Source organism: Salminus brasiliensis, chromosome 12, assembly GCF_030463535.1.
Source record: "Salminus brasiliensis chromosome 12, fSalBra1.hap2, whole genome shotgun sequence".
NCBI classification, from domain to species: domain Eukaryota; kingdom Metazoa; phylum Chordata; class Actinopteri; order Characiformes; family Bryconidae; genus Salminus; species Salminus brasiliensis.
Window position 1 is genome coordinate 12,330,640 of NC_132889.1, and position 26,194 is coordinate 12,356,833.

At 38.9% G+C, this 26,194-nt stretch overlaps 1 protein-coding gene across 3 annotated transcripts in view; it reads left to right on the top strand.

The window, feature by feature from the left end:
- The window catches only part of prkcab (protein kinase C, alpha, b), a 195,610-nt gene that overhangs the window by 143,137 nt on the left and 26,279 nt on the right, over positions 1–26,194 (top strand). For 2 of the 3 annotated variants that reach the window (XM_072694130.1, XM_072694132.1), the window contains 8 exons: positions 1,834–1,990; positions 2,176–2,310; positions 6,406–6,499; positions 13,278–13,307; positions 18,107–18,247; positions 19,214–19,387; positions 22,118–22,209; positions 25,195–25,257. In XM_072694130.1, coding sequence (XP_072550231.1) covers positions 1,834–1,990; positions 2,176–2,310; positions 6,406–6,499; positions 13,278–13,307; positions 18,107–18,247; positions 19,214–19,387; positions 22,118–22,209; positions 25,195–25,257 — 886 coding nt within the window. The remainder of the gene's footprint in view (positions 1–1,833; positions 1,991–2,175; positions 2,311–6,405; positions 6,500–13,277; positions 13,308–18,106; positions 18,248–19,213; positions 19,388–22,117; positions 22,210–25,194; positions 25,258–26,194) is intronic. The other variant, XM_072694131.1, reaches the window with a different exon arrangement.

Here is a 26,194-nt window from a genome sequence, read left to right on the forward strand (position 1 = left end):
TGCTTCTTTGTATTGTGTCACATTTCGTGATGGCGGGACAAATCGTAATGTCCCACAATTACTTTTTTTGTTGACGTCCTTTGAAAGCTAAGAAGTTTGTTACTTCCTCTGTAACCTTGCTATTTGTTCATAACCATGAGCTGTCTGAATACTGCACTCCATCAGAAGACAATGTAGAGGCTGTTCCTTTTGTTTTGATTAGATTTCTTATGTGTTTACTCCAAAGAATATAAAGCATATAAAGGGAAATGCAGCTGGCTAAAGACTCAGACTAGAACTAGGACTAGTAGAAGCTCCAGACTGCATTTCTGAAGGCTTTCTGCACTTTATGGGAAACGGTACAAAGCTAAAGCACCTTTAAAAAAGGGGCTGGAAAACGAGAAACTCTGGCTTATTTAATCTGCGTCTATAAATGTAATTGAATGGAACCTTTCCTTCGTTTTCCACCTACATTTGCATTTAAGGCATTTAGCAGACGCTCCGCAGATGCTTCGCTGTTTACTCCGAAAATAAAAGCTAGTTTTTATTGGCTGAAATACAAAAGATACCTCTAAGCTTAGATAATACTAAACACAAAAGTCAGTAAGGACCACAATTCTCAACACTACACCTTGCTCAAGTACTCTTGGAAAAGGTGAGTTTTCCGTCTGCATATGAAGACAGCGAGCGACTCTGCCGTTTAGACACCCAGGCCAAGTTTGTTCCTCCACTTCGGTGCCAGGACAGAAAAAAGCCTTTGCGCTTGTCTCCTATGGATCTTAAAGGATGGCAGGTCAAGCCAAGCCGTACTTGAAGCTCGAAAGGCTCTTGGTACAGACCGGGTTTTGACCATTGTTATCAAATACGGAGGGGGTGGTCCGTTTTTGGCTTTGTAGGCCAGCGTCATGATTTTGAATCTGATGCAGGAAGCAGCTACAGGAAGCCAGTGAAGAGAACATTACATTGCTGAACTTCTTCATTCAGTGAAATAAATAATTGTTCACAAACACACTGTTCATCAAGCTGAAAGAAGGTATAGGGTGAAATATGATGTGACTGGTAGTTAGTTTCAGAGTGTCTAAGCAGGTCTTTAATAGTCAAGGTGGTAATGTGAAAACATACCCAAAGCTGGTAAGCTTGCTGATTAAGCTGGTGGAGCAGCATAAGCTATGTTTTCATCTTCATCTCAGCTTGTTTCAGCTCCATCAGGCTGGTCGTCAAGCTGTAAGAGTTAAGTTGATCTTTGAGGAGATGTAAATTTTTAGCGCCACACACACACGCACACAAACTTCACACCATCCTTTATCAGCGACTGTCTGATCTCTGACGGGCCGACTTCACATAACACCGCCTGCTGCCTGGTGTTACTGTGGAGACGGATTACGTTAAGGTTGCTAGATGTTTGCCCTCATTGATTTGTTTGGTTGACTGTTCATTTCTGGCCAGGCTGTAATTCAATAACATTTTGCGGCCCTGCTTGTAATTTCCATCCGCGGTGTTGATTACAAAGATGTCTCGACCTCTCGCTGCGTCATATTGTGCCTTTCAGTTTGGCTTGTAATACGAGGTTCCACTTGTTGTGCTGGTCATTATCTTGGCTTTGACATATTTCGGCAGGAAAAATGGGCCCGATTATCTGTGTGCATAGTGTTTTTTTCATCTTGTCTCGTATTGTGCTTAGGCTTTGATGCAAAAGACTTTCTAACAAATGTGGCTTAACTTAGAGAGCCTTAGCGCCAAAAAGAAAAGACACACCTGCCAGTTTGCTTTCACTTTTGAGGTTTTTAAAGGGGATCTCCTTTGATAGCTGTTGATCAAAATTTATTGGACTCTTTCTGCTTTGTTTGTACTCAGTCGGCGAAGCGAGAAACTTAATTCCCATGGACCCCAACGGCCTGTCAGACCCGTACGTCAAACTGAAACTGATCCCCGACCCCAAAAACGAGACCAAGCAGAAAACCAGGACCATCCGATCTTCCCTCAACCCCACCTGGAACGAGTCCTTTACCTTGTGAGTTGCTGCTTGCCATTTGCAAAAATAAGTTCCTTTAGAGGAAACAGGAGAGGAAATCAAATAGTTCGTTAAGACGATGGCATATGCAGGTTATACAGTCACTATATACTTGTTCTTTACATTCTCTCTGTAACTGGTCTAAACTAAACTGGTCTTCTGTATGTGTGTCTGTGTGTATGCAGTAAGTTAAAGGCCACAGATAAAGACCGGCGACTCTCAATAGAGGTGTGGGACTGGGACAGGACCACCAGAAATGACTTCATGGGCTCTATGTCGTTCGGTGTGTCGGAGCTGATCAAAGCCCCCATTTGTGGCTGGTGAGTGCCCCTCTCCTAAACCCTTACAAGCAGGGATGCACAGTGATACCAGAAGTGTAGATTTACCATTTTGTCTTTTTCAAACTGACATTTGATGATGTATTTACTGAACTCCAGAAGAGCTGAATGTTTAGGTGAAAATATCTAGTTATTGATATAGTTATTGATACTGCATTCGAAGCCCTACAGGAATACAAGCTACATTTCTCTGTAATGCAAGTTCAGATGAATTTAGGTCTTAATTTATACATTTTAGAAATGTTTTGTATTGGATATTGGTGTTGAATATTGGCAAGGGATATCAGCATTGGCCTATAACTTCCCTATCGGTGCTTGCCTACCAGTACTAGAATTACTACTAGCTCTTGACCGATTAAATTGGGCAATATTAAGTCTGTGGATTTAGCTAAAGTAGTGATAGCTTTTATCATTTATTATAAAGTGGTGCTAATTACTAATTACCATAGTTTATTACAGTAGTACAGACTGAACTAGTAAGTGTACTTAAACCTAACTTTAAGTATGAGGAGGGAGGAGAACTGCTTTCTGCTAAATAAGTAAACACACTGAACACTATATGTGCAAATGTTTCCAGACATTCTCTGATGAATTCAGGTACTTTACAGTTTAGCACACAGCTTGTATTATCTCCCAAAAAGAAAGCATTTCTAATAGAATGGGATGCTCAGGAGCAGCAACAAATGAGCCTAAGATCACCATGCATAGTGCCAGTTGCCAGCAAGAGGGGTATAAATTAGTAGAGTAATTAGTAGAGTAAATACTGCATAGTCTAGAGTGACAGAGCTCCATTCAGTACCTTTGGGAGGAGTTGTAGGGCCGTTTGTGGTCCAGAACTAATCATCCAACATCTGTACCTGATCTCACTAATGCGATTCTGGCTAAATACAATTAGATTCTCACAGCAATGTCTCAGCATCTAGTGTAAAGCCCAGAGGATTAGAGGCTGTGTACCACAGCAAAGGAGAGAAAACTCTCTATTAATACCCTTGATTTCAGAAGAAACGTTGACTGGGCGGGTGTCTACAAGCTTGTGGGCACATTGTGTACATTAAAAGTTAATGTATTTGTTATGTAACTCTGTAGTTTCTTACATACATATAAATAGCACAGCAAAACATCATTTTTTTCAGCGACTCTCTCATGTCCGCTGGGCCGACTTCACAGAACACACTCTGCCACCCGGAGTTACCATGGTGATGGAATACAATAAAATGATTAGGAATGCAGTGTAAATTTGTATCGGCTGATGTTATCGGCTCTTTTCAGTTTTAGCTTCTTAAAATCAGTATTGCTTAAGCAATAACAGCTGTTCCATTTAATAAGGTGCTATTTAGTACTTTGATAACGATGCCTGCATTGATTTTTGATCAATGATCAGTTATGATGTGTACCTCCTGACTCTGACCATCAGTGTGGTGCTTGCTGAGCAGTGTTGTAAATCCTTGCCGAGTGATCAGGAGATTACACACTGCTCCTCATTCTCCGATGCAAGCAAAACCTTTGGATGGTGTTCATCCATTGACAGCCTGGCGGCTCTTCTCGTTATCTCAGCACAGCTGATGAATTAAAGAGCATTGACGCCACATGTGGTGACTGTTTCCTGGAAGGCTGCAGTACACTAGTGCTTGAAGTCCTCACACACTGATCTGTGTTAATGACCCAGTGCTGCTGTAACCAGCTCCCCTCCAAGAGAACACTTCAGACCCTAATATGCTCTAATGAAGAGTAAAAAAAATGTAGAAAATGTGTGCGGGGGACCCAGCAGAGATGTGTGTTTTGGTAGTGTTTGAATGCGTGTGTTGTTGGGCTCTAACGAAACATTTTGTCACTGGTACAGATTTTGAGAAGCTAAATTGATGTTGACCAATTCATATAGTTTAATATGATCAAAAATAGAACTCCAGCAGTTTTAGTTCCAGTTGACTTTTCAAAATGTCTGTATAATTACAATGTAAGCAGAGTCATTCCAAACGTTTTGATGTGAAGTGCCCTGTTCTAGAATTGTTTATGTTTCTTAATTATCTTGTAATTTGTGTAATGATTGTTAACTGGTGAATATTTAATATACATCTGAAACACATTGATTTCTATCTGCCACAACAGTATCTAACTTCTGATTACATCGCAATTGGCAATGATCAGGGTCAAGCACTGTGCCATTAGAACACAAATGGGCAGTGTTTTTAGACTGGCCTTGTTTATAATAGATGTGGAGGATTGAAAATAAATATTTATTTATTTATTTGATTGACTTTACTCATGTTAAAGATGTGTTTTTTATAATATAAAAAACAATATTAATTGTCTTATGCATTTTTGTGATCTATATTTTTATCACTAATAATGTTAAATACTTACTTACATAAAAGTTGGCCATTTTCCCTCAGTTTGGTCCTAATATATTCCTGTGTTTGCTGTGTTGTGAGCTATGCGTATGTGTGTATGTGCCAGTTGAAGCGTATGCTTGGGCGTGCTTATGTGTGTGTGTGCTCCTATGTAATATGTAGATGTGTGCGTGAGAATGAGAGCAAGAGTTTGCAGGCAGCTCGAGAGTTATGTCACATAAGGGCTGTTGCGGATCCACACATTCCTCATTTACACAGCACTTTACACAGTGTTCTCAGTGACGGTGAGCAGACTGTTGGCTGCAGTTTGAGGCTCCACAGCATTTTGTCTTTGAGTCATTGATCACTGCCTATTTAGAACCTACTGCACACATCACCTTAAAGAAAGAGAATGTTACTTCTCAGAATCCCACTGGAAAGGATTTGTGTTCATGCAAGCTTTTAAAACTTAGAATTAGTGACAGTTGTCTTACAAGCAAACCCCAGTCAGTTTGCAACTATAGTCTGCTTGAATTGTGTAGATGATGAGTTTTAATTTTGGACTTGGGATCTCTGCCAGTAGATAATTCTGATGGAGAATTCCTTCTGCCCCCAAAGACAGCAGTGGCTCACTTATTATTGTTCATCCAAACCATAGATGGGCCAGTCAGGACAGAAAGTCATATTTTGACAGCATTGTTTTCTCACATTCTGATTTCTTTCTAATGTGGGGCCAAAGAAAGTTCATTTGCATAAATGATCATTGTTATCAGCAAAGGCAATGAGCTAATGTTTAGTTTTCATCTGAAGTTGATTTAGAAAATGTTGACATCTAAAAATCGCCATAACCCCAATGACTTGAGTGTCCCAATTCAAATGACATTGCAAGTGGTAATCGTGTAGGTCTTATTTGTGGGACCTTTTTTACTGCAGGTTTCCATCCTTTTACTGCATGAAAAACAATTCAAAATCAAAAATACATTTTGTTTAATTGTTTGTAATCTTAAGATCCACACTGTACAAGTGTAATAATAATAATAATAATAATAATTATTATTATTATTATTATTATTATTATTATTATTATTATTATTAAAAGTAGTAGTAGTAGTAGTAGTAGTATTACAAGTATTTACATGGCAAGTGAACATTTAATTGAATGGTGGTATATGTAAAATTAAAAATTAAAAAAGAATAATTAACAGTGTATTTGAGAAAATTCATGCACTATCTAGTATATTCTATAGAATATAATTTATATAATTCTATAATTATTGATACTATATAGAATTGTTTTAAAGGGGTATTTAAAGAGCCATCTATGTGAGGTTCTCCTTAACCGAGAACCATTTAAGCATTCAAATGAATATAAAGCCATAATAACCCTTGATTTTACTGAAGAAACCCCATAACAGTAAGCTAACAATGAAAAAGAAACAAGCAGAATGCACACAAAAAAACCTAAAACACATAGAACACATATACAGAAGACACATCAAGGGTGCCAAGGGTGTTTAAATTACTAAAATAAATGTAAGATTTTTTTTTTATTGTGATGGCATGGTATTACACCTCATAGGTTTGAAATGAGTGTTTGCGGGGACATTAAAAATACATCTGTATTCCGAAGTCAACTTTACATACGGTACTAAGCCACCATTCTGCATCAAGTTCATTTCAAGTTCATATGCATTAAAAGAAGTTCATTGATTTCTAATGAAGAAATAAATGTGCTTTGTTGCCTCTGCAGGTATAAGATGCTGAATCAGGAGGAGGGCGAGTACTATAACGTTCCGATCCCGGAGGTAGACGACATTAACCTGGAGTTGCGGCAGAAGTTTGAGGTGAGGGCCCTGGCAGTCTTTGCTCTAGAGTGTTAGCAATACCCTTTAACTTTCAGCTGCCATGGGATTTTGCTCCATCGATGCTGCAGAAAGAAACTGTCCTTGATTGACTCTGTTACACAAGAGGAATTGGTTACAGACCTTTTATATAGTACTGCTCAAAAGCCATCAAATGTACTTAACTGGCAAGCCAAGAGTGGAACTTAGGATAGAGAGAGCCTTGGATACACAACATAGTTTTGAAAAACAGATTATGAAAAGGTTGTGAATCACACACTTTCTGACTTGGTGTTGTCACCAGTGAAATATTAGCTCCTGCAGTTTTGTAAACCTAATAGGTAGGTTAAACACTAAAAAAGGAGATTATTTAATGGACCTTATTAAACAATGGAGAGTCACAGATAAAAGATAATGGCACACTTACTCTCTTTTTTTGATTATGTGTCCAAAGGTTTATAGACACTTGCTCGACCACCATTTGTTTGTTGCTCCTTTATTACAGTAACTGCCTCTACTTCTCTGAGCAGTCTTTACGCTAGATGTTGTGTTACGCTAGATGTTAGTGAGGTTAGGTACTGATGCAGATTGATTAGTAGATTAGTGTTTTTCTATGGATCATTATGGAATTAAACACCTGTCTTTGCACCCTGAAGTAGCTGAGCAGAGTTCACAAATTAAACAGGGTATCATGGTATGTTAGTGGATGTGTGAGTGGTAGGCTCCAGAAAACTCAATAAAAAAAGTAAACAGGCAGACAGATGAAGAGAGCTGCATTGTACTAGTTAAAAATCACTGGTACCAGGATCATGCAGTCTGTTCTTGACAAAAAGCTTGACCCTGTGCAATAGTTCGCCTGGCCCTGCTCGCACTCATTTTCCAACTCTCGCCTCCATCACCAGGCTATTGGTTGAATTTTTCATTTAGCCCATCTGTCAAAGAAGCGGGTGAGGAAAGGAGTCAATTTCACACCTTGGCCATGGTACCGTTATTGTAACCTCAGCTTTAGCAGTGTAGCTTCTTTTAGCCACTGTATTCTCAGAGAGTGGCAAATACACTCCCAAATGTACTAGGAGACACTCAGCGAGGCGCTATTGGGTCTCCATGGTTACAGCAGACTGAAGTGAGTGTTTTGGAGCGGGTGTCAGCAGTACCAGGGCAACCCTGGCAGGTTTGTTAAGCAGGGTCAGGCTTCACGCCAAGGCCAGAACTCGTGTTTGGTGCTAGTGTGGGTTTCTCTGCTACAGTACAGCTGTATTTTCCTTAGATTTATCTGTTTAGCGCATGTCCTTTTATAGCCTGCCATACACTACTGCGCTAAAGGAAATCAAGGTTCCATAGTCTACATTTCTCCTGCTTTTTTTTTGTTCTTTTAAGTCCATTTCTGGCATTTGTTTGCATTTGTGTAACAAAACCAACCACAATTGATTTTTACCTGACCATCTCCCAGACCCATATTTAACCTTTAGAATTCTTTGCTGTGTCTTTAAGACATTAATTAAATTAAATTTAATTGGCTAACTTGCATTTCTCATCATTCAAAAAGCAGAACTACTACTAGTATAACATTTGTGGCATTTAGCTGACACTCTTATCCAGAGCGACTTACAAAGTTACTTATATTACAGAGGTGGGCCAGTGTAGTTTTAGGAGTCTTGCCCAAGGACTTTTATTGGTGTAGCACAGCATAGTCAGCCAGACCAGGAATCAAACCCCAGTCTCCCACATGGTGTGGTAGCTCAGTGGGAGGTAGTGGTGTTATCTGTTGCGCCACATCAAGCACTCACTGTGAAGACAGAGCTATGAACAGACAAAACATGTTTATTTATATATTTATTTATTAAAATTTATTATGTTTTTCTTTTTAGTTTCTTTGATTTTTAATGATTTTCAGTTTGTGAAAATTAGATTCTATATATAGACTTAAAGTGAACAGTATATTTTGAAATTTTTGTATAATTTTCAATTTATGTCCCGATTTTTTGTTTCCTACCCACTAATCAGGACTCCCTGTATAACATAATACTACCAGGGCTAGAAGGGGAAAAGCTTGATATGAAGAATCGCATAAAGCAAGCTAACCACATTTTTCCGAACTGCCACGTTAGCAGACAGCTAAACATGCTGAACTTCCCATTCTGTTACGTCAGCTACGGCATCACTAGGAGTGATGGTGAGAGAAATGGATCATCTTAACCACCTAGAGAGAGTATAACCATGGCTACTTTCATCCAGTAATACATTCTGTAATTCCATTTTTTTTTTTTTGCTCAGATTGGATTTGGATTTTATCCCTGAAACAGCACATTGTTATGTTTATGCATGTTATAGATGAGGAGACCGGTCACTGGTTGAAATATGAATGGGAGTTCTCAAAATGCTCAACATGACATCTGTGTATGGATAAAGTCCCGGCCTTGAACAGAAAGAGAATTCAGCTTGTTGGTTACAGCTGGTTACGCTACAAACTATTCATTGTTGTCAGATTTGATCAGTGATTTAAAATTTGTTCCTGAAACTGTCATTTGATCTTCAATTTTAAAGTATTTAAAATATTTCAAGATTTTCCTGTGACATCATTGGCCTCGGTCGAGAAACGGCAGACTGAGACAAAAATACAGGCAAAAAGACCCATGAAATCTGATCTGACCGTTCACATTGCACATACTCGTTGAATCATGGACCACATTTGAAAGTGAAAAAAAAAAAAACACATTTAAAATGTCCACAAAGCCCTGAAAAAATCTGATCTGTGTCACATTAAGGCACAAAATGGTAATGTGAACATTAGCCAAAGTTCTCTGGGAATCTCAGCCAACAAATGTCCAGAGACATTTTTACAGTTTGCTTTTATTACTTTTTTCAGTGAATGTAGCAAATGATTCAAATAAGTGAACGGTAGGCTCCAAAAAAATTGGAATATTCAAAGAACATATAATGACACCAACAAATTTCAATCATCATTTCCTCCAAGTTTTAGTTCAGGTGAAAAACTGGGTGACTGACCAGCTTTAAACATGGTAGCTTGATATTCACCATGGTAACCAAGAAACCGTTGTCAGAAAACATGTTTGGATTTATTTTGTTTTATTTATTTATTTATTTTTTACAATAAAGCTTTGGTGCAGCTTTGGCTCTGCTTCAGAAAATGCCTTTTGTAACCTTTTGGTGCCAAGTAGTAATTCTCACTTACATTGTACATTTTAGCAGACACTCTTACTCAGAGTGACTTACAACAGTGCTTCTCTGTTCACTCAGAAAATATTCTCAGCTAGTTTGTATTGGCAAGAATCCAAAAGATACCATAAGCTACATGCTGCAAAATGCAGTATTTTCCTACCATGGATATCCTCAGTACACCAAACCAACTACATGATTAGTCCTGATTAAATGAATTAATTGCACTGTGTGAAATGTTAAATTCATTATGCTTTTATTTATTTGTTTATTATTATTTTTGAAATGTACCATTTCTGGCGCATTTAGTCTGCTTTTATTGAATAAAAAAAGATTATTAATCCAGTATGTTATTATAAATAGTTATACCAGTAATCCAGTATGAGATGAATGAAACTGATTAAACAATTATAGAGCCTGTATGTTTTCAATCAAAATGATTGGACTGTTAGTGATTCAGTATGTTATCGATCAAAATGAGCAAACAATTACTGACCCAGTATGTTATTAAAATTATTAGACAATAATAATAATAATAATAATAATAATAATAATAAAAATAAATAAATAAAGAGAGATATCCTTGCCCTCCTGGATTCCCAAACACACACACACAACCAAAGTTTTATTTTCTTAGCCAGCCTGATACAAACACAGATGTAAGTAACAAGGAGGGAGAGAAGGAGAAAATAATAAACAAAAAGAGAAGTTAAACGTAATATTGAAACCCACTTCCTAATCTAACAAATAAAATAAAATAAAGTTTTATTAACAGATTAAGTAACCTAGCTCCCTATATATCAAAAAAACATGAGGAAAGAGATTACAAACAAAAATACCTTTCTCTCCACAGAGACAAGAGCTCCTAGACACAGTGCAATCTGTTTCCCCACTGAGAGACAGTGTACACGAGCTTCTAGACGCAACGCTATTGATCCTCTCACCAGTCTTATACAAGCCTTTCCAGCCTTTACAGCAACCTTGTCTACACAAATCAGAAACAGGCTTTTGGGAAACCAGGAACACAGGGAGACCATGCTGGAAGCAAAGCACACCTGCTCTTTTTCAATTTCCTGTCCCTTTTTAGAGCCAGCTCCCTCTGGTGGTAACCAATCAGGTTGTAAATCATGTCGCTCCACCCTAAATCTGTAGACACAAAGAACACACAGACAACAGGGAAAATACCAGACCCATAGGGTGGTAACACTAGACTGCTGATGAACCACCATGTTACTGATCCAAATAATTAAGCTACTCTTTTAAAGACCCAGTGTGTTACATTTGGCTCTGAATCAGTAATTATTCAGCTATTACTGATTGAGATCAGGACACTTATTTAAGCAGACTGACAGGCATTCTTTCTTTACTGCAGTGTCTACTCCTGGAAAATAATAGAATGTGTGCAGCACTTCAGATGCCTCTTTCTGTTTTAATTCTCACTTCTGCGTGTCGAACATGGCCTTGACGTTCCCGCAGTGCCAGCGCATCCACGAGCAAAGTCTCATTGCCATGGAAACGAGGCCTGGCACATGAAATGCTACCAAATCCTGGTCATGTTGACAGGGCTGACTTGTCAGAATCTTCTCAGATGAAAAAGCAGTGATGATAAAAAAAATATGGAGAGCTTTATACGTAATGTTGTGTCTGCGCTTTTGGTTAACAAATACGAAATTTTATTAGAACTTGAGATGAGCATCACTGGGCTTTTATCAGATATTTAATTAAATTCAAATAAATTCTTTAGCCAGAATACAGTTACTTGTGTCTATGCAATATATATTTTTCTATTATCAGGAGACATGTGCTGTTCATAGAGCTAATATGTACAAAATAAGTAGTAATAAAATTTCTTTCTAAATAAAGTATTTTTGGAATTTACTGCCAAAACCCAAGTTCATAAGTTCAAGTTCATTATTTTTCAGCATATATTTGTGGAGCGATATGACGTAATCCACTTGCAGAGGGAAGGAGAATTTCTAAATCTCCTGTTCCAAGAATTCTGACACCAAACCTTCAGCCCCTTCAGATAAACAGCTCTTAAAACATTCATTAAGATCTTTGAAAAATAGGACAAAATCATGCTCCACTCTCACTTCAAAAAAAAAACAGCTGATATTTCTGCCCATCCTTCCACTGCGAAAAGACAACTCAACACTGTGTCTGTCTGAAAAAGGATGTGAAGCTGATCAAGAAGCTCCGACTTAGGACTTAGGAAAGGAAACACACGATAAAGCACATTGGATGAGATCAAACCGCTGAAACTGCTGCTGTTTTTTTAAAACAATGGACTGATCACCTCAGTCCAGTCCAGACCTTAACGTCATTAAATGTGTTTGAGATCACATGAATAGTAAGAAGCAGAACATGAAAAAAGAAAACTTTTAAGGGGAAACATTTGAGGCATAGAAAAAGCTGATTTATGCAGAACCGAAAGCGAGTCCCCTGAAAAAAAACAGACACTGTAAGACAAATAAAGGGAAAATGAGAGGACACACTAAATACAGTGCATTTCAGACTGTACTTAGTTGTAGAGGCTGTAGTTTATTTCATTTGTTTGTTTGTTTTGTTTTCTAAAACTATTGACTTGAGCGGTACTGTAAGTTATTTATGCTCCTCTAAAGGTGATTTGAACGTCACCAGTAAACCTGCAGTGTGGCAGTTTGGTTAGACCTGTCCCAGTAATTATACTGTCGACTTTTGCTGACCTCGATATTGCTCATAGTGTTTTTACTTGCATGTTTGTTTACCTAACAATGCAAGTCACTAATATTTTATCCGGTCGTTTAGCCAGGGACAATACAACATACATACAACAGCTCATGTTTCTCTATTGTACTTAATGTTACAAATGGAACATGTGTTGATTTAAAGGTCTGTGTAATATTACATTAAGTTTTTGTCAACGTTTATTTGTGTTTTATTTATTTAGGATATGTAAACATGTAGATATTTCAATAACAATATGAATATTCAGGTCAGAAATATGAATATGCGTAATAATTAAAAATGAAGTGTTTAAATGTATTATTGCATTATTATGGGACAGTTTCTGGGACAATGTGTTGTCCAAGAAATTGGACGAAATTTACGGTAATTGTGACAGGTCTAATGTAAGTGAAGCTGTTGCATCAAATTTAACACAAAATTTTTCCCCTTTTTTATTAATTTATTTTTTTACATTAGTGCTGATACAGTGTTGTATCTGTGGTGTTTGCTGCTTTTTAGAAAAACAGTAGAAGTACAGATGAGCTCAGTAACCTGATTAGTATAATTATCTGTATTATTCAAGTATCCTTATTGGATTTCTCTGATCTAATTGGACATCGTTTTTTGTGGCGGGCTGTTTACACAACTGCTGGAAAAGTCAGATTTCCTGTTATCGGTGTGCCTGTAAACACACTTATGTGTTGAGGAAGTGATGATACTGGATAATCCTTTATAATTATACCCTTTAACGATGTGATCATCTAACTGTCCCTGTCTATAGCAGCAGGCTGAATGTTTGGTGTAATTTGTGTAATCTTCTCCACATACACACACATGCACACACATACACACTCACACGAACACTAACTAATATTCTAGTTTTTCTCCTTTCTTGTAGGCCTGTCAGCTAAATATCCACTTCCTAAAGGTAGCACTTTCTGTCCTCTGCTTGCTGGTCTTTCTCCTTCTCGCACTATCTATCTCTCTCCCTTTCTTTCCTTTTCTCTCTTTCCCCCTTTCTTTCTTTTTTTTCATTTTCTCTCTGATTTCTTTGTTGGTGGTGCCGGCCACTACAGAGAAATCAGATTTACTAACAATGATGCAATCAGATCTTTTACAGGGTTGCTATGCACTGTTCACCCACCCAGCCACATACACATTGACACATGCACACAGTCTTTTTCTCTCTCTCTCTCACGCGCACACATACACCACACGTGCAATTGTTAGTAAATGGGCAGACCACAGCAGCGGGAGAGAAGGTATATTACGTTGGTAATATACTGTGTGCTTATGTGGTCGGCAGCATGGCCTCTATAGAGGACTATAGAAGGCAGACTCATTACTCACTGCACTCACATAAAGCATGCCTCCATTTGCATCCACAGCTAATGAAGCACCACAGCACCTCCCTCTGTCCTCCCATAGTCCTCTACTAAAATATTAACCCTCACTATGTACTGAAGCCTCCCTGCACTGAACACACACACACACACACTTTGTCCTGCTGGCCAAGAATGTCAATCCACACATTAATCTAATGCACATAAACACTGATCACTGCATTTTATATGGTTTGTTGTGCATGATTAAGAAAGGTGCACTTACAAGAGTGCATCACTAGAGGGCTGCATGAGATTGTCTTTTGGTGAGTGTGAAGGCGATGTGGTTTTCAAGACTTCATAAGGAGACTAGGGTTTTTTTATGGTTATTTTGTCTGCTGAGTTAAATGTCTGCTAAATGCTTTTTGAATTACTTTAATCCGCATGTCATCAAAACCTTATCCTAAATTGGGTATAAATCCTAACCCCAACCTTAATCTCAAACCCCAATCTTTTTCTAAAATAAACCATGATCCTTAACATTTACACATGTAGCTTTTGACTGACACTCTTATCCAAAGTGATTAACATTTGATTTATGTTAAACAAGTAGGTGAGTGTAGTGTTAGGACTCTTATTGGTGTAGTGTGGCGATCTTGCCCAGCTGGGGAATAACAAGAGAGGGCAGTGCTTTTACCCACTATGCTGCATCAACTGCATAAGCCTAACCCTAACCTTAATCCCAATCCAAACCCTAATCCTAAACTTTACCCTCGCCCTAAACCCTGTCCTGATCCTAATCCTAGCATTAATCTTAATCCTATTACTAGCCAAAACCTCAGTCTAAAAACTAGTTCTAAACCTAACCCTGATTCTGATTTTAATTCTAGCCTTAAACTTGGTCCAAAAACTATTTCTAAACCTGTCCCTAATTCTGGCCATAATATCAGTCCAAACTCTAATCCTAAACCTAATCTGGATTAAAAAAACTTTAATTAATTAATTAATTCGAGCCTTAACTTTAGTCCACAAACTCATTCTAAATCTAACCAGCACCGAGCACCAGATACCTAAAGCTTTTACTTCCCTGATCCTAATCCTAGCCTTAACCTTAATCCACCACTAATACTAATCCTAAACCTGATCCACATCTAGCCCTGATCCTATTTCTTACCTTAGTTTCAATCTACAAACTAATTCTAAACCTAAGCCTGATCCTATTCTTAGCCTTAACCACAATCCACAAACTAATCCTAAACCTAAATCTGATCCACACCTAGTCCTGATCCTAATCATAGCCTTAACCTTAATCCACAAACTAATCCTAAACCTAACCCGGATTCTGATTCTAATTCTAGTCTTAACCTCAGTCCAAAAGTTAATTCTAATCCTGGTCACAATATTAATCCTAATCCTGATTTAAACCTTAATTCTAGCCTTAATCTAAGTGCAAAAACTCATTCTAAACCTAACCAGCACCTGACATCCTGAATCGCTCCTGCTCACACTCCACATTCTCTGAAAACCCCAGCGTTATCCATAAGTATTGCCTGGACCTTTTAATAGACCGTCCACAAGTGTGAGCGGAGTGAAAGCAGCCTCAGTGTTGTCAAGCTTTCAGACATGTTAGCAAGGGCAGGTCACAAGCACCCTTTTAGACCCCTGTCTGCAAGTGAGAGGGAGGAAGAGACCGGGAGAGACAGAAAGAGAGTGTGTGTCGTTCACACTGCTCTGTGGTATGAAACCAAGTGAAGTAAAGTGTGAGGAGAAAAACTGAGAGAGAGAGAGAGAGGCGTGAGCATGTGCGATGAGTCGGAGGAGGTAATTGGAGGCTTTGAGGGGAGTGTGGCAGCCCGTCATTATCACTGTTGAGCAGGAAGAGACCCTGTGGTCGTTAAGCTCACACTGGAAAATACAAGCAGACTGCCGTCACCATGAAGCTCACAGCGAGGCTCCCAGATATGAAAGAGCTGCTCCAGACGTTTCTGTTTTATCATACCCTCACGGCTGCTCTGCCCTGTGTCCACTGCCTTAGCTGTCCTCTTTCAAGTGTTCCCCGTCCTGCAGAGTCACTTCCACATGGACGTCTTTGGAATTCTTGTCAAAAATAAAAAGATGCTAGCGGCATTTTCATGTTGAGATCAGAGTTAGCAGTCCAACAGTGTTCGACATTTCTGCAGAATAAAATGGATAAGATGTAAACGAAGTCATTTAGAGTGGTTTGGTGTGAAATGCTCCATTCTAAGTTATGATTGTTTACAGCGGTGGTGATTGGAAACGGACGTCTGACGTTTTAAGCCTTTAAAAGCTCTAAAAGCTCAGCAGTTTTTGATTTTTTTGACTTACACAGTTAAGGCTATTAAAGCTACTACTACTGCTGCATGGGAATCTTGAAGATTTAGGGCAAAGTTTAGGACTGGGTTTAGGTGTAGGATCAGGTTTATGAGAGAGGTTAAGGCAAGGAGGAAAATTAGGGCTAGGTGTGGATCAGGATTAGGTTTAGGATTAGTTTGTGGATTAAGGTTAAGGCTATGATTTGGTTCAGGCTTAGGTTTAGGATTAGTTTGTGGATTAAAGTTACGGCTAGGATCAGGGCTAAATGCGGATAAGGGTTAGGTTTAGGATTAGTTTGTGGAGTATTGAGGCTAAAGCTAAGATTAGGCTTAGTGTGGATAAGGGTTAGGTTTAGGATTAGTTTGTAGATAAAGATTGAAGCTATGATTAGGATCAGGGCTAGGTGTGGATCAGAGTTAGGTTTAGGATTAGTTTGTGGAGTATTGAGGTTAAGGCTTGGCTTGGAATCGGTCTTAGGTGTAGGATTACTTTTTGGATTGAAGCAAAGGTTAGGATTGGGATCAGGGCTAGGTGTGAATCAGGGTTAGGTGTAAGATTAGTTTGTGGATTGAGGTTAAGGCTATAATTGGGTTCAGACTTAGGTTTAGGATTGGTTTGTGGATTAAGGTTACGGCTAGGATCAGGGCTAAATGCGGATAAGGGTTAGGTTTAGGATTAGTTTGTGGAGTATTGAGGTTAAGGCTAAAATTAGGCTCAGTGTGGATAAGGGTTAGGTGTAGGATTAGTTTGTGAAGTATTGAGGTTAAGGCTAAAATTAGGCTCAGTGTGGATAAGGGTTAGGTGTAGGATTAGTTTGTGGAGTATTGAGGTTAAGGCTAGTATTAGGATCAGGGCTAGGATCAGGACCAGAGAAGTTAAAGGTTCAGGTATATGGCCCTAGGTACCAGATTTTAATGCCTCTTATAGCTCCATCAAAAGAGAATGTATTAGATGAAGCAATCACAAATACTCTGCTTGATGCCAAATACATTAGTTTTTTAACAAAAATGTATTGTCTAAAGGGACACATGCAGGGTACTTTTATGGAATTTACCACTATTTTACCATTACATAAAAAATCACACAAGCTCACAAGTCATTTTCGATAGGGAATAAAATGGTTGTAATTACAACTTTTACCATCACTGTAAAAAAAGTCCTATTCTGTATGTTTCTCTATAATGAACCATTTCACATCAACCCACTCTGATCGACTTTGTTTAATTATGCAGATTAAAAAAAAAGAAATCTTTAGCTTGAATCCTGTACGCTTGGTCGCGAACAATGGAAGTTGATATGGGGATCACTGAATTGAATGCAACACTAAAATGAATGAATAACCAACATTGAAATGGACCAAACTAGACAAATATGGATTATTTAAGAGGCAGCTCTTTAATTAATCAAAGAAGTAAGATATTAGAGTTCTCCTAAGACCACACATGTATACAATTTCCACTTCACTGCCATTTTTAATTAGCTGTGGCAGTGTCTTGAATTAATTATACACATAGACAGCAGCACCGCAGAGTACAAAAAGGTTATGTAATGCATCACTGGGATGCTAAATATGGCTAATTGGGAAAATATACAATTTCTTCCCTGTGTTTTACTTCTGTTGCAGTGCTAATGCCAAGGACACCATTCATGCCAAACTATTATTTTGATAGCCATGTTGGCTTTTAAATGTTTAGTAAAATACCAACTACTGCTGTAATAAATAAGCCCTCTGTGAGTGTTAGAAGATGAGCAGAAGTAGAGGTAGAGCCTTGAGCTGTGTTAGTGTGTTTCTCCCCCAAACCCTCACCTCCAAAGAGGAAACTGCCTGAGCCCTAGAAGCATGTCCCAGTATTCTTGTTTCTTGTTTTCAAGTTTTTCAACTTCCAACTGCGTTCATGAAATGCCATGTTTGTTTAGTCTCTAGCAATTATTTTAATAGCCACTCACAGGACCTAAATGGCAGAGATCTAAGTCCTCATGGGAAGGTGTGAGTGTTTGTGTGGAGTGAGTCAATGTGTATGTGTGTTTTCACCTGTGCCACAATCTTTTTACAATCTCATGCTTTTTATAGAAAGCTAAACTGGGCCCAGGAAAGAAAGTGATCACTCCATCAGACCACCGGCGCTTCAGCCTGCCCTCCAACAACATGGACAGGGTCCGGCTCAATGATTTCCACTTCCTGGCCCTGCTGGGGAAGGGCAGCTTTGGCAAGGTCAGTCATGATGCTCACCCAAAGACTGTGTTTATGTGGTGTAAATATGTAACCATGTACATATAACAATATGTAATGTTTTACGTGCAAAGACACTCAAGCCACTAAATGTTTCTAAGCATCTACATGGTTATTTGAGGTGTCATGGCTTGGTAGAAGTCTTGAGGAACCCTGTTTTGATAGTGTAGCCTCTTTTAAAAGGCTTGTTAGATGAAGGTAATGGTTCTACGTAAAACCATGACAACTCAGAGAATTATTTGAATGCCTAAATGCCTGGTTAAGTGATTCTTAAACAGAACTAGAAAACTAGAAAAAACTAGATACTAGAAAGCCCGACAGTTATAGAAAAAAAATGTTCGATGTTGCACCAGAAGAGGTTCTGCTATTATTACAATTCCAAGAAAAACTATTTTCAGTACTATATTTTTACTTTTACTAAGGGTTTCAAATAAGGTCATGCTAAAGCTCTACTAGCCTTAAATTTAAGCTATTTACATTCAGCTATTTCAATTTAATTCAGTTCAATTCACTTCTTCTTAAACCAGTACAAAATAAAAGAAATGCTTTCCCACTGCAGTAGGACAAAGACAGACACTGGACAGACATTATAGCTAGCTGCTATTGTTAGGGCTTTTGTGATAATGGCAGACAATATAATTAGTTGCTAAATTGTATTTAGTAGGGGCGGAAGTATACGTACAGTCCCTGATGACAGTCTAATAACTGCCCATGCACCTCTATTAATGCACTACGCATCACTATTACCATGCGTTACATGCGTCAGACCAAGTTATGGATGAAGCATTACATGTATGACAGTGGCATCCCAGCTTGGGCAGGTCACTTACTGTCATATCCAACACACACATTTTTTAGCAGATTTGTGCCCCATTTCCTCCAGCATTCCCTTTATAAACCATACATCCTTTTATGAGAGTGTGATGAACTCTAAGTGTTCTCTAACAGGTAATGCTGGCCGAGATGAAATCCACAGAGGAACTGTACGCCATCAAGATCCTGAAGAAGGATGTTGTGATCCAGGATGATGATGTGGAGTGCACCATGGTGGAGAAGAGGGTGCTCGCTCTTAGGGATAAGCCGCCCTTCCTCACTCAGCTCCACTCCTGCTTCCAGACTGTGGTATGTACCTTATTCCTTATTCTAAGTGGGAATTGTCTAAAGTGGAGCTGCAGCTAATTATTATTTCCATCATTAATTTATCCGTCCATTATGCTTTTAATTAATAGATATATTATTCATCAAACTAAAAGATGTAAACAAAAGTCTTATGGTTCAAACATTTCATGATGTCTATTTGATGAAAATATCCAACACATTTTCTGATTTCTGATTGCAGTCCTCTGGTCAGAGGTCATGAGGGTTATGTGTGTCTTATTTTATATTTCTTGTGATAATCTAAAGCAGTAAGTGCACATGTTACCATGTTTAAACAAGCCACACTAACTGCCATAGCAGTCACACTGGGGTTTGTTTCAGTAAAAAGGTATGAAAACATGCTTCCAGTGGCATGTTTCTGGTCTCAAGCGAAATATGCTGAATTTCAAAATGCATCAGGTTTGTTTAGAAGTTGCTTTGAAAACATCTGACTCTAAATGTTGTAGAGTGGATAAAGTCTGGATGTTCTGATGACTCTTCTAAGAAGATACTTCTTACATGTTTATTCAGGAGTCACCACACAGCTGAATAGTGCACCACCACTCTAGAGACTGCTAAATCTTTCGGAAGGTCAAATGGGTGTTTTTACTTACCTTTCTTGAAATTTTACAAGCAGTTCTTTCTCAAAGGTCTTGGTCCTCCAGACCTCTACCATTCCTGTTAATTTCTTAATTATGTTACAAACTGAGGATATAGTCTTAAAAATCTGAGACCTTGAGAGATACAAATCTTTTGAGGTGCCCACACTTTTGCATGATGCTACTTTTCGTTCTTCACTCTAACATCGTAAAAGACAACGTGTTTACTTTTAGAGGTGTTTTATCTAAGATGCTCACATGTAACAGTTGTGCTGTCGCATCAGGTGGGGTGAAGCTTTTCTTTAATCTTATCTCACACTTTAAGCTAGATGCTTCATTCATGCAGATGGCTTGCTGAAGAGCTTAATTTGCACACAACCACAACTTAGATGTTCTGCTCTGGATGCTCTGCAGGTGTTACTCATCTTGCCATATAATAACTGATGGGACGGCAGAGGCTTGCTTCTATCAAAATGTATTTCCATCCTGTTTATTAAATTTGCAATTCTGACAGCTCGATGCAGTGATGAAGAAACACATGGAACTTATAACTGAGTTACCAGAGCTATCAATGCCAGGTTCTGGCATACAGTAATGCATTATGCTGATGGACAGTAATTTAGTTATGGAAATTTTAGCTTTTTTGAACTAGCTAGCCAAAGTGCTAATGTGCCATCTGTTGTGCTTCTCCTTCATCATGAGACACATCAGATTTGACATTTGTTGGTCTGAATGAAATGCACACTGGCACCCCAAGTCTTTCTAAACCACCTGGCACCCCACGTGAATGTGGAAACATCAGTGCTAAGTTAGGGCTGCAGTTGTTCTTCAGAGCAAGTGGTAGATCTCCCAAAACAGCCAGTGTCCATGTGTGTCCTTGGTTTCATCATTCATGTGCAATACTGGAGACATATCAAGCAGTTTTTCTGTTCTCTGGTTCTCTGACCGATTAGAAGTTCATTTATAGTCAGTACATTAATGTCAGAAGATTTTATGAGTAGCTAAATGCTTTAGTTCACACTGGGCCAAACAATAATACTTATATACACTCAGTGAGCACTTGTGATGAGCACCTGTACACCTACTCATTTATGCAACTACCTAATTATTGTAGCAGAAGTGCAGTGCATACAGACATGCAGATATGGGCCTGCAGCTGCAGGTAATTAACCATGATTGCTGGTTACAGATGGGCTGAGATTTTCAGGCACAACAAAATTTACAGGAATTTACTCAGAACACTTTACAGTTCTGTTCTGTACAGACAGAACAGTTCTGCAGGCAGAAGCACCTTGTTAATTAGAAAGGTTAATGGAGAATGGCCAGACTGGCTTGAGCTGATGGTAGCTCAGATAACCACTCTGTACAATTGTAGCAAGCAGAAAAGCATCTCAGAATACACAACACATTGAACCTTAAGCTGGATTGGCTATAACAGTGGGTTCCACTTCCGCCAAGAATAGAAACCCGAGGCTGCAGATGAGCAGAGGCTCACAAAATCTGTCCAAAATTGTAGGCTAATAATAACAATCAACCATCGGTTAATTGCCACAGTTGAATGTTCTAATATTCTAACAAATGATTATGCATCAGGTCACAAAACAGAAGTCGCCTTAGCCTGGTTTTATGAACATGAGGTCAGTGTCTTTCCTCAGTGTTCTTCCCTGAATTTAGTAGATTTGTGGCATGGAAAAGCACCTGAAAAATCTGCAGGTATTGTGTACGTTTAAGGAACGTTTTCAACATCATGCCATGCCATGTCATGAACAACTGAGGAGATGTGAAAGCAAACAGAGGTCCTACCAGTCATTTAAAAAAGGGCTATGTGAGAGTTTTTCCATAAAAAGTTGCTACTGACACTAAAAACTGTTCACACTGCCCAAATAAAAAACCTTTCAGTCTGTATGTGGACTAAGGAGTCAATGGTAAAGACCACAGTCATCATCCTGTAGTCAGCGTCATGCTCACATATGTGTTTCAGCTTGTCATTGACCTTGTTATTCAAAGGTATTGGGTTTTGAACATTTACATACGCATTGATTTTAAAAAAATAAATTTCAGTTTTTCTTAATAACTGATATTATTAACCCTCACACGCTCTGTCTCCCTCTTGCAGGACCGGCTCTACTTTGTGATGGAGTACATTAATGGAGGAGACCTGATGTACCACATTCAGCAAGTGGGCAAATTTAAAGAGCCTCAAGCAGTGTAAGCACAATTCTCACTGACAGCTATTGATGAAACAGAAGCGTATATGTGCGTAAAATGCAAAATAGAGATGGTTACAGATGATTTAACCATTATTGCTCATTGGAATATTGACACATGCATTGTTTGTGCACATGTGTGGAATAGAAAGAATGGGCATACGCTGAAAGACAACACACCTCTTGTTATATACATGGATGTATTGATATGCCATATGCTCACACAGCTCTCTTGCTGGAGACTATTGATCAGCTTCTTCATCTATATTTAGACGTACTCATATATGTACACCACATAGTCTTCAGCTTGCACTATTTACTCCACTTCTGGGTCAATACACTACTTAAGTACTTCCTACAAATGTATCAAATTACAGCATACACACAAATTTATGGATGCCTCTGAAACAGTCTGAGATCGATTTATTATATTTCCGGGACAATGTTTCCTCTTCTGCTGCTTCCGGATTGATTTGTACCTGCTTTATGTGTCACATTAAGGCAGGAGACATTGATATAGCCTCTCTAGTAGACCTGAATGCTGCTGACGCATTGTGTGAAAGTCACTGTGGGATATTTTAGTTTTCTTTTTTTTCATGTAAATGAAAAAATGTTCAAACCATATTGTACATGTTTCCTGCATGTATTGTGTTTTCTAATACATGCGTATGATGTGTGCATTATTTAATGTACCAGAAATAGTGTTAAGTAATTGTATTACATGGCTTTTTTCCAGTCTTTCTTAGAATTCTCTTCAAATTAAACAGAATGATTTTGTTACTGTGCCTTTAGGACTGACATATGTGTCAAGTGACCTCTGTTCTGATTGGATGCTCTGATCTGTGCCTCATTCTAAAAGCAATCCAGACCGAACAAACTCTTTATAACTTCAACATGAATGGGGTGGGGCTACTTTTAGGACACTGCTGAAACGGCGCATGTGGCAGGGCATCTAGGCTATCACCAACTACAAATCACCTCCACCTGCTTGTGATAGTGGTAGCTGAACAACGTCTGTGCTCGGTTTGAAGCACAGAACAGCGTGACAGTTAGGAAGATCCTGAACTGATCCTGCTTGTCTGTAGCTGATGTACAGAGAACTCTACACAGAGTCACCCCATGAATCAGATAGCCTACAAGGTAGAGTGCTCAAAGAATGTGCAAAACAGCTGACAGATATTCTCACAGGCATCTTCAACATCTCTCTGAGCACTGCAGTTGTCCCTATATGCTTCAAGACCACCACCATCATCCCTGTGCTGAAGAAGTTCCCAGTGTCCTGCCTTAGAGACTACCATGCTGTTACTCTTACACCTATAATCACAAAGTGTTTTGAGATGCTTTTCATGAGGTACATTCAAAACCAGCTCCCCCATTCACTGAACCCTCAATCAGTCAAGATCGCAAACAGCTTCTTCTGCACCACCATACTGAGCACCAGTGCTCCCCAGGGCTGTGTTCTCTGTCCACTGCTGTTTACTCTGCTGACTCATGACTGTACTGCAAAGTACAGCTCAAACCACATTATCAGGTTTGCTGATGACACAACCCTAGTAGGCCTCATCAACAAGAACGACCTGTCAGCATAAAGAGATGAGGTGCAGTGGCTTACGAACCCATCTCTGAACGTGGACAAAACTAAGGAGATGGTTGTTGACTATGAGGTGACCACCCTCTGCTGGTCAGGAGCAAAGAACAAAGAATCTCACCTGGTCCCTCAACACCAGCTCCATAGCCAAGAGAGAGAACATCCTGAGCAGCTACATCACTCTCTGGTGTGGGTATCGCAATGTCTCTGATCGCAAGACCCTATAACAAATAGTATAGACAGCTTACAAGACACATGTGAAGATACAATTACACCACACGCATTGTAGCCGATCCCACCCACCCTTCACACAGACTCTTTTCACCGCTGCCATCTGGCAGAAGGTACCAGAGCATCCAAGCCATCACTGCCAGACTGTGCAACAGCTTCTACCCCCAAGCCGACAGACTTGTCAACACACAAGGACTGAGCTGAAACCCCCTCTCACCCCACTCACACTCGCACACAACGCACAATCACATACACATACTTCATATGCACATGCACATCTCTATTAATGCTCCCACCATGAGCCTACTCGCACACCTACCAGGTTACTGCAGCTAAATACTGTCTCTTCTACCTCAGTAACTGCTGCGTTTACATGTGTAAGCTGTGGATATCTATATGTCATAGCATGTTACATATGTGTGTGTTGCACCGTCCTGTCTGTTGTATTTATTGTATTCATTTTATTGTTCTGATCCCATGTTTGCACTTGTATTGTTATTATACCATGTTGCACCACAGTCCTGGAGGAGCGTAATGTACTTGTTCTCAGATGGAATGGCAATAAAAAGCCTTTTAAAGTTAAAGTTAAATCACATAGCTGGAGTCATGCACATGGATGGAGAAATACATGTCATATCAAAAATAGCTGGGAGAATTTCTTTAACATTGTCAGAAGCCCACTTTGGCTAGATTTGTTTAGGTTTTAACAGTTTTTATTAACAGAATAGAGCTCTCTGAGGTTCTCCAGAATTTGCAGTGAGCAATGTTCATTTTGACATTCTGTTATTTGTATTTTACATCAGTTTTACACCAGTTTATTATAGTTGTAGTTGAAATTGTTTGTTAATGGCTCTACTATTTCACTGTGCCTCTTAAACCCTGTGCCTCACACATAGTGCAGTTAGTAGGCACATTTTGTGCCACATCTGACTCAATATGGGCTGTAGCTACAAATCAACTTACAAATCAACATGTGTGCAAGTCTCCACTGCCCAGCAAGTTTTAACACTCCTCTTTCATGAGTATTCACTTAGGGAAGGGTGCCACCTAAATGCTTTTACTTACTTTACATGTTTGTTCTTAGAAATGAGCTGAACATGTTACATTTCTTTTCTCTCCCTCTTCTAAGCCCTTGGTGACCTAGGATTTTATGTTTGATGTTTGCAGGTTCTACGCTGCTGAGATTGCTGTGGGTCTATTTTTTCTACATAGGAAGGGAATCATTTATAGGTAAGCAACAACACAAACTTAGCCTTCATAATTCTCTGAATATTCACAAGTGGTGGAAAAAGCACTAAGCAGTGATAGCTGCAGCAGAATCATGAACATCCATATCATCAGTAAGACATATTTTCCATGAACCCCCCCTCCCTTTTTTTTTCTTTTACGCATGTCAGTCTATATTCACTGTTATCGCTAAAATTATCTTGCCTGGCAATCTCACAAACAGGGAATGCAGTGATTCAGATGTGAGAAAGAAGTGTAAAAACAGATACAACCAAAACATCTGCTAATCTACCCGCAGTTCTCAGTTCTAGTTCTTCAGGACTCTGTACTCCAGTGTTCTCAAGTGTTTTGCACCAGAATGACCAATTTGCCCCCGTTTTGTGGCAGATAATAGGAGAAAGAAGAGTGGGTGGTCAGTATCCTGATAATGACGTTTTCGAGTTTGTCATGTGTCTCGTCACCACTTACACAATACATTCCCTGGTATCATAAAAATGTATTTAAATGGAGTATTGTTTGAAACATAGTTTTTACCACAATTTTAACAACAGTGTATCTGCTGGCATAGTATGTGTGTTCTACAAAAGAAAAACTATCATGTATTATACATGTCTTTTTTTACTCATTCTTGGTAGGAAGAACACTGGCCAGTGCTCGTTTAGTACTCGGGCTTGACCAGTATATATAGGTTGGCCAATAGTATCAGCTGGTACTGACAACATGCAGTTTTTGTGGAAATGACAAATAATAAATGCAAGAGCTTATTAACATATTTTTAGTAGCTTTAATATATTAATATTTATCAGTATAAATTTTCTTTGGATTTTAACAACTGAGAACTACTATCAAGGGCCAAAACAAATCTTTGTTTAAATAATTTTGACTGATAGAGAGTGTGTCTCCAATTTAGTCCTTTCCGGTTCCCACCTTCTAGCCTCAT